Source organism: Lygodium microphyllum, chromosome 12 (assembly GCF_053477565.2).
Source record: "Lygodium microphyllum isolate KBCC chromosome 12, Lygodium_microphyllum_v1.1.10, whole genome shotgun sequence".
NCBI classification, from domain to species: Eukaryota; Viridiplantae; Streptophyta; class Polypodiopsida; order Schizaeales; family Lygodiaceae; genus Lygodium; species Lygodium microphyllum.
Window position 1 is genome coordinate 137,203,032 of NC_141146.1, and position 8,521 is coordinate 137,211,552.

At 43.8% G+C, this 8,521-nt stretch overlaps 1 protein-coding gene across 3 annotated transcripts; it reads right to left on the reverse strand.

Moving 5' to 3' along the window:
- Positions 1 to 2,196: 2,196 nt before the first annotated feature.
- On the reverse strand, positions 2,197 to 4,974 carry LOC148028334 (uncharacterized). Of its 3 annotated transcripts, none has more exons than XM_087690139.1 (2): positions 4,580 to 4,974; positions 2,197 to 4,085 (listed from the first exon to the last, which is right to left on the reverse strand). In XM_087690139.1, the coding sequence occupies exon 2, from the start codon at positions 4,039 to 4,041 to the stop codon at positions 2,446 to 2,448; it is 1,596 nt and encodes a 531-aa protein (XP_087546265.1). In that variant the 5' UTR covers positions 4,042 to 4,085; positions 4,580 to 4,974; the 3' UTR covers positions 2,197 to 2,445. The 3 variants fall into 3 exon arrangements, with proteins under 3 accessions (XP_087546265.1, XP_087546266.1, XP_087546267.1); XM_087690140.1 differs by having other exon boundaries at positions 4,537 to 4,586; XM_087690141.1 differs by lacking the exon at positions 4,580 to 4,974 and adding an exon at positions 4,179 to 4,530.
- Positions 4,975 to 8,521: the final 3,547 nt, after the last annotated feature.

An 8,521-nucleotide genomic window follows, 5' to 3' on the forward strand; every position in this document is an offset into this window, starting at 1 on the left:
ACTAGTCTAGTGCCATCGATTAGAGGTACACAAGATTCTATGCATGGGGAGAGAATTCAAACTAGAGGAGAGAGGTCTTATCACAAGTTGACAACTCCTATGAACTCAATGAGTTCATGGAGTAGCCTCATTTTTTAGGATACTAAATTGACTTTCCCAAGTGTTGACATACACATTATGTTGATTAAGAATGCAAGTCACACATCATATAGACTTGACTCCATGGTCTTGCATAGGAAGGATTTATCTTCACATGTCCCTACTCTCAAAGTTCATATTGTCTCCTTTCAAGAATGTTATTACATCTCATGATTTGGAAGGTACTAAAGTTCAAATTATTGTTAAGTTTTTGTTTAGCTCATGGAGGATGTTGCTTCAAAAGATCTCATGGGCACCTTCCAAACCAATGGTTAATTGCCTCAAGGATGAGTGAATCGTATTAAGTAGACCCTTTAGCCATCCCTCACCCCCCAAACTCCCTCAAGCATGAGTCAATTGCACTCAGCAAACCCTTTAGTCGTCCTCTTGCTTTACAATGGCCCAAGACAATCCAAACACTTTGTAATTTTACTTTCTTGATAATTGAAGAACACCTTCTAGTTAACGGTTCCATGTTTGTCTATAGAAAAGCTAGACAATTTTTTTCTGACCTTGTCGTTTATGGAACCTACTAGCAATTGGCACATCAGTTTTTACCATGTGGAAAAATAGGCCTATGGACAAGTGACTTGATGTTTAAGGACAAAATATTTGTCTATTTAAGCTACTAATTTTTTTAATGCTACAATTGTATCATGGCTTCACATCTAGGTTGACAAAGTTTGGGGCCTCAAAATGACTAGCTCTTGGTGGCCATAAGTCTTTTTAAGTACTTTTTGAAAGTTGAAGTAACCGAACAAGGTTAAGATTTTCTTTTAGAGCACTCTTGATTGGTAGTAGGTAAGGGCCATGTAAGATCCCAAGTTTGTTCTGTTAGAGCACTACTTATTGGTAGGGGGAGAGAGAGAGAGAGAGAGAGAGAGAGAGAGAGAGAGAGAGAACCAAGACATGGGTAGGTAGGGATTGGTGTGTTTGTGATGATGAAGGAGAGAGAGGAAGAGGGCACCCCCTCCATCACATGGCTCACAAACCTAGAGCCACACCTTTCTATTTATTTAAGTGACCAATAATCATCTTTCAATTTGGAAAATTCTAGCATGTTGTGTGGCATTATCTTCCCTCAAGCTTGGAACTAGAACCCTTGACGTAACATGTCTCTTATTGAAGCACAAAGTGTCTAATGAGATTTGTCACATTTGTAAGTTGTCTTTTGAGACATGTGCTTACCTTTTCCTTAGATGCTGTGATTTGACCTTATTTTGGAGCATCATTTCGAGATTTGTCTGGAGGTTTGCAAAAATTAGAGCTTCCAAGAGAGTTTGTGGGGCAATTTTGGTCATGATTTCATAGTTGTGTGGGTTTTAAATATTCTCAATGGAACTAGGTTTCGTTGATGGGTCTAGAGAAATATAAATAAGGCGGTATTTGGCCACTTTAAGATCTTATTATTATCTTGATAGCATTGAGAAAATTGAGTGAGAAAGTTTGTGTGTTGCAATACAAACAAATCTAAACTCATTCTCCAAGCTACATTTTGTATTATATAGTTTGATGCCTACTCTAACAGAACTATAAGATGAAGACCAAATTCACATGGAAGTAAATTAGTTTGGAATAAGAGGATTTTGAAATTCATAATCTACTAAGGAGAAAGGTGATGGACACCTTTTAGGTGCTTATGCAATACATGGTTGAGAGGGTTAACAAGTTTCTAAATTTGCTATAGCACATCTTTGAAGTGTACAAATGTGCTATGTGTTACGTGTGAGAATGCTCCTTATTTTAAGACTTGTGAACTTTTTTTCCAAACTAGTGAAAATAATGACAAAAATCTCCAATAAAGTAAGGTTTTCACCAGGTGTAGCCATTTTTAAAACTACAATACATAAAGATCAATCAAATTTCTTCGAGATTGCCCCAAAATTCGTCACCGATTTTCCAACTTTAGCCTTGAAAAAACACACTCAACACAGCTTTGCATTGGCACTAGCTTGTGAGCCACTTTGCACATTAGCGTTTACCAAGACACAACTTTTGTTTAAGCTAATAAACTGTTTCTAAGTCTTTCCTGCGACGAGTGGCCCTTACACACGACAATTAACGATTGTGTGATTAATAAAACTTTTGGAGAGGGAAACTCGAATTTAAAAGGGAAAAAAGCAAGACGAAAATGGGGGGGTCAGTCGAGGGTGATTTAGCAGACGAAGAAGCAACGAAGGAAAAACGAGCTGGCGAAGTTTCGTCTTCGACGAAATACAAGCTGATTGACGCGCACACAGAGACACAGACAGAGAGAGAGAGAGAGAGAGAGAGAGAGAGAGAAGGAGGGGGGCTTTCTGATTTTATTCAAGGGCCGACGGGGTTGCTGCTGTTCTTCTTCCTGAGACGCTGGCGCTTGCCGGGCTTGACGATGTGGTGGATGCGGTCCTTGCATTGGGTGGCGGCCTCGATTAGCTGGCGGTCGGAGGGGGCCAGCGCCAGCACCTCCTGCAGGGCCGCCAGCGCCTCCTGGTACCGCCGCAGCCCCATCAGCGCCCGCCCCTGCCGGAACAGCGCCTTCGCCAGCGCCAGCCGCTTCCCCCCGCCGCCAGACCCCGCCGCCAGACCACCCTCCTTCAGCAGCCCCAGGGCCGCCGTCGCCTCCTCCAGCGCCTCCCCGTACCGCCCCAGCCGTAGCCACGCCTCCGCCCGGTTCGACACATCCATCACCTCCTCCTCCCTCTCCCCACCCCTCCTCGCCTTCTGCGCCGCCCTTCCGTACATGTCCGCCGCAGCCGTGTAATTGCCCCTCGCGAACAGAGCATTCCCCTTCGCCCGCAGTGCCGCTGCCGCCTCCTCCTCCCCGCCTTCTCCCTCTTCCTCATTTCCTTCCTGACGCATCTTCATCATGTCTTCCAAGCTGAATTCTCTGCTTTTAGTCTTGGGTGGTTCCTCCTCCTCCCCTTTGGTGGAGACCTCTTCTTCCTCTTTTTCCTGTTGTTGTCCTTCATTTAGAACTCGGGTTTCTGCTGCTGGTTCAAGCTGCTCTGCTGCTGCCGGTTGAGTATCTGCCTTTTCACCATTGTTATCATCTTGGTTGTTGCCATTTCTAGCTTTCTTTAAATCATCCAAGCTCAATCCCCTGCTCCCAATCTCAAGATTTTCCTCTTGCTTGTCCCCATTCAATGAAGTTTTTGCAGGTGCTTCCACATTCTCTTCCACATGACCATTGCCATTAGCAATCTGTTCATCAGCATCCTGGACTCCATTACTATTCTCTCCAATTGCAGGCTTTTCCTCAACAATCTGCACTCCATTAGCATGTCCTACCCCATTACCATCCTCACCCAAACCTTCCATCTTACCTCCGTCATCGTTCCCTTTAGGTTCTTCATAATCAGGCACCCACAGAAATACGAGATCAGAGGGCCTCTCCACAGAGAGGATCACTTCCCCACCCGGCAAGCGAGTGAGATAGGGCTCCTTGACAGCCACTTTAGAGCCCTGGGGGAAGAGCTTCTGCGCTTGCGCGGATCCGCAATTCTCCTCGAGCGCATTGCTCAGATAGATGGGTGTGGCATTGCCTTCCTCATCTTCAAACACATTGACCGCAGACAGCCCACTCGGGCTCTTGCTGGAGAGGGTCTTCATGCACAGGGTGCCATTGAGCACACGCTTGCGGTGGACCTTTCCAACCTTCAGCTGTTTAAGGGTGGAGGGCTTGAGGCCACCAATGCTTGAGGTGGGACTTACAGGTTTGATGGTAACCTCTTCGACAGGGTGAGTGGCCATCTCCAAGATGTAAGCATCATGCAAGGAGGCCATGTGTGCAGCTGTCAGCACCGTTTTGTCAAACTCCTCGGACGCCCGCACCTTCTCCTCCTGCGTCGGTATGTGATGCTGAGGGATTTGTGCAATGCACTCATCTGCGGCGTAGTTGTGGTTAGGTTTGAGCAAAGTCATGGTCGAAGTCCTTGCAGGTATTTTCCTATGGTTTTCTTCAAAGCCTGTACAGGAAAGAAGAGAAGGAATTATGACACGCACATGGTGTGCTTAGTTGATTAGTTCAAACCTAGAGGATGTTGAAGCAGAAGGACAACCGGCATCTTGGGAGAACTTAAGCCTCCAGGAGAAGTATCACAATTACTCAGACAATGTTGCTTCGTGTGATTTCACAAAAGAAGAAATTATGACACGTATATGGTTTGTTTAGTTGATTGGTTCAAATCCAGAGGATGATGAAGCAAAAGAGCAACCAGCATCTCGGAGAACCACAGTAACCAGGATAAGTATTACTGCTGAGACCCATGTTGCTTCATGTGATTTGTTGATATTTATCTAACAATCTGACTGTTGGGACAGGAAACAAAACCCGCCTCTTGTGATAGTGTTTAAACCACCAAGAATACAGGAAGTTACAATTCATGCGAAGCAAAATCGCAACACATGACATCTCACCTGCAAAGGGATATGGTGGCTGATGAGAGATTGAAAACGTTACCTCAAGAGTGTGGTGGGTCTGGAATGGGAATTTCAAGAAGACCTAGGCTGCTGCTAGTGGTAGAGCACTCAGCAGAGTGAAGCAGCTGTCAGAATCAACAGGAGCAGGAGGACGAAAGGGGGTGGTCTTGAGAAAAGCATCCAATGTGTACTGTGGGATACAGAAGAATCTCTCTCTTTCTACACTTTCACTAGAGGTGGAGGAAGAAGGCCAGTGACCACATTTAGGGCAGAGTGTGATAGATGGAATGGATAGGTAGTCATGACTCAGCAGTGTGAGGTCACCCATTTTAATGGATTCTTCTCTTTTTGGCATCCCACGGAGAGGACACGCATACACGCACGTTCGATTGCATTAGGTAGATGAGTCTCCCCCCCGGGCCCTCTCTCTCTCTCTCTCTCAGTTTTCTAACCTCCCATCCCATCTGATTTATTTATAACTGCAGACCTTCATGGTAGGCTTTTGGGCTGCAACCTTTGTTTGTTATATCGGATTAGAAAGGCCTGCTTTTTTAATTAATGGCGCTGCATGCCAACGTGCTCCCACGCTAAACCCATGAACCAGCCCCCCCCCGCCCCCCCGCCCACACAGTCCACACATGCAACAATTGCTAGTTTCCATGTGGCTTCACGTCAATTGCCTAGCTCGTTATTTATCCTCTTGCTTCAAATTCCGTGGAAACCTAGAACCCTCTTCACACTGTGCACCGACCAGGATAAGTCCAAATTTTCTAGAGTCCATTTTAGGCGCTTGTTCACTCAAGGGCTCTATGACACGCACAAGTCATTCCTTATGTATAGTGAGCCCATCAAACTTCCCCAAACGAGGAGAGTGAGCCGGAGCATTAAAACATGAGAGAGGGTTCAATGTCACATACATTTAAGAGTACCTTCCCATGAGCACCACATAAGAAACAACCCCCAAAACTGCACAATTTTGGAGATTCTTTTTACTGTAAAAGTAGATTTCCCTTCCCACGAATTAAGATTTGATAGTTGAAGTACAAGTGATCTACCAATTCTTAGTCCCAAACACACAAGGGGTACACCTTTCCACACGTCTCCCAAATAGCATAAAAAGCTATAGCGAGGATGCTCCTCTATCAAGCAGCTTGTCTAAACCTCTCCTTCTATGACAGTTAGTCTTTTGCAGTCACTTGCTTCATTGGGGCAAAGTTCAACGTGCCACTTCAACATGCCAACTATTCACTAGGAATTGCAACATCCTAACTTAATGCCCCTCCAACTACAAGGTTTGTGGCTTAACATTAATCATTTGCTAATCCTATCAGGGCTATACTCATTATTTGCACTTTTGGTTATTAACCAAGTCTACACTCAGTTCTAAAAAATTATGACAAGATACATTAGTATGCAATTGTAACAATAGAGGACCCCTCAATAACATGATTTAGTGGCCTATCAAGAGATTGTCCTAAGCAACACCACTTGGTACTCCTTAGGATAACACAGGGTTTATTACTTAGGCTCTCTCAAGTCCACTCTACGATGGAAGGTTTTAGCCCTAACACATAAGAATTGACTTTAATCTAGGTTCTTAATTCAACTCTAAGATCACCTATTAGCCTAGGTCCTTGAGGCATTGTATACGCAAGTCAACTCAAATCGAAGGAGCCCAATATCGCACTTGGTTCATAGTGAGTAAGAAACAAGGGGGAGTAATACACGTCAACCCATCTACTCGGCAAAGTGTAGTCTTGACTTTGGTCCCCTAAAATAACATTGATTGGGGTCTATGACAACACACTAGGTAGATATATATTTGGCCACTTCCTAATTCTAATGCCTTGAAGGAAAACTCTTGGCTCATCGGAGACAGTATAAATGCCTCTACAAAATCATCACAGAAATCGTCGTTATTCAGCGAAGGTTTGCGACGTAGATAATGACAACAATAATGATGTGTATAGAGAAATCAATGACGCAGATAACGATGATTACAGAAGGAAAAAAATTTGTGGTAGGGTAGTAAGCTGCCCTGCCATATATAGCACCATGTGTTGTATAATATTCTGCAAAGCAATTACATGTTAGGTATGCAATGGTTGTCAATACAAGCACAAAAACTATTAAACCCACAAGACTGATAACTCATAGAATAAGTATAAGACTAGTGATGATAGCTCATGAATTACATGGAACCATGGAGAGAGAAGAGAGCCAAAACAAACATTAAAATCTATCTATAAATATCGCAAGATGCGATTTTATACAAAGGATGATAAGTACATCAAAGGAATACTACATGAAAAAGGCATGCATAGATCACAGGACGAAAAAAGAGAAGGATGTATGCTCCACGATCCAAGCGCGCCAACTTGTCCCAACGCAAAGGAGCATCGAATGGACTCTGTCGCAAAATGAACAATTAGACATTAGTCCACCATACGTAATGCATTAAAAAAAACTAGTGACTATAGACAAGAAAGATGATTGACTTACTGGGCCATCATGCGTGTACAGTCTATCGATAAGTGTATTGAGACAATCTTTCTACATATTGAGTCTCCAAACTTGTGGGATCGCGGTTTGTGATTGAGTACTGCAAAGAAAATAGAATACAATTGTTAGAAACATGATTGTTAGTACAAGTGAGATTTCAAATAAGAAAGCGAGAACTAAAAGAAAACTTACAAAGTCCTCCAGATTAGTCCTGTGATGACTGCTACTCCTTAGATGATGCATGACCCCTACCTCTAATCGTGCCCTCGCTACTTCCCGCACTGCCGCTATCGTCCTAGAGAATTTGTGGCCTCCTCCTTGAGTCTCCGTCAATCCTTTGCATCTAGCCACTCGGGCTTTGAGACGCCACTCTTGAGTGCCTTGCATGCGTTCGATCATCTATGTGACATGTATGCACACATATACTCTATCATCCATCTAGTGGAAAACCTCTTTGTTATCGTAGATACTGGAAACTCCTCATGTAAAGATGTCACTATACAGTCATTGCTCCCCTCTAGTATATTCTTTCAATGGTCTAGAACGTTGTGCCTAAATACTTGTTGGCACAACTCTCTCATATAAGACATCACCCTTCTCCCCTCATTCATAATCATAGCACCTGTTTTGTCATCTATGAGATATCCATACCCTACGAGGGTATATCTAATGTGTGTCCTCTACCACCTGTGATCATGGTCTTAGGCGTAATCCGGAGACCCCTGTATATCTGGCATACCCACGGGGGTAGTATCTCTCGGAGTAGCACCTGTAAGGGTGCCACCTGTGGGCCGCTGAGGAAAACCCAAAGTCATTGGAGTAGATGTCTCTACACGTGTGACAAATCTTGGAGGAGATAAGTATCCACCTGATCGATGAGACGGAGACACTGCATCGGTGCCTCCACAACACTCATCTAAGCCACCCTTTCTAGAACTTATACGAGAGCGAGGAGTAGCACCCCTCTTTGGAACCGACTGTAGGCTCACAAGATCCACATCTCTACAACACCCCCCAAAACCACTCCCTCTATTCGAGGCTAGGCAGTCTAGAGTATCGACCTCGTCTACTAGAAATCGAAGCATCAGAGCATGCTAAAGTAGATCTCACAGAACGGCCTGATGATGTCTGTGACAGCTCCTGGTTCGCCATGTCTCTAAATTGGGCCATCTGATCCAAAGATATGTGCGAATAACTCCTCATCGCTCATCCCTCGACTCATCCTGCTCTCCAATTATCGTCAAAGGTAACCTACACAGATAGAAAATAATATTAGCATAATCAATATAAGGATTTAGGTAAAGTATAATCATATAACTCTTAAAAAATGATGTTAATTAAAATATATATTCTAAAGTACATTTAAAAGTGAATCATTAATGAATTGAATATGCAGATGCAAATATGACCCGGCTTATGGTTCCATGTCAATCTCCTAGCACAACTCCACATACATTGGAAGGTCTATAGATAGGTCACT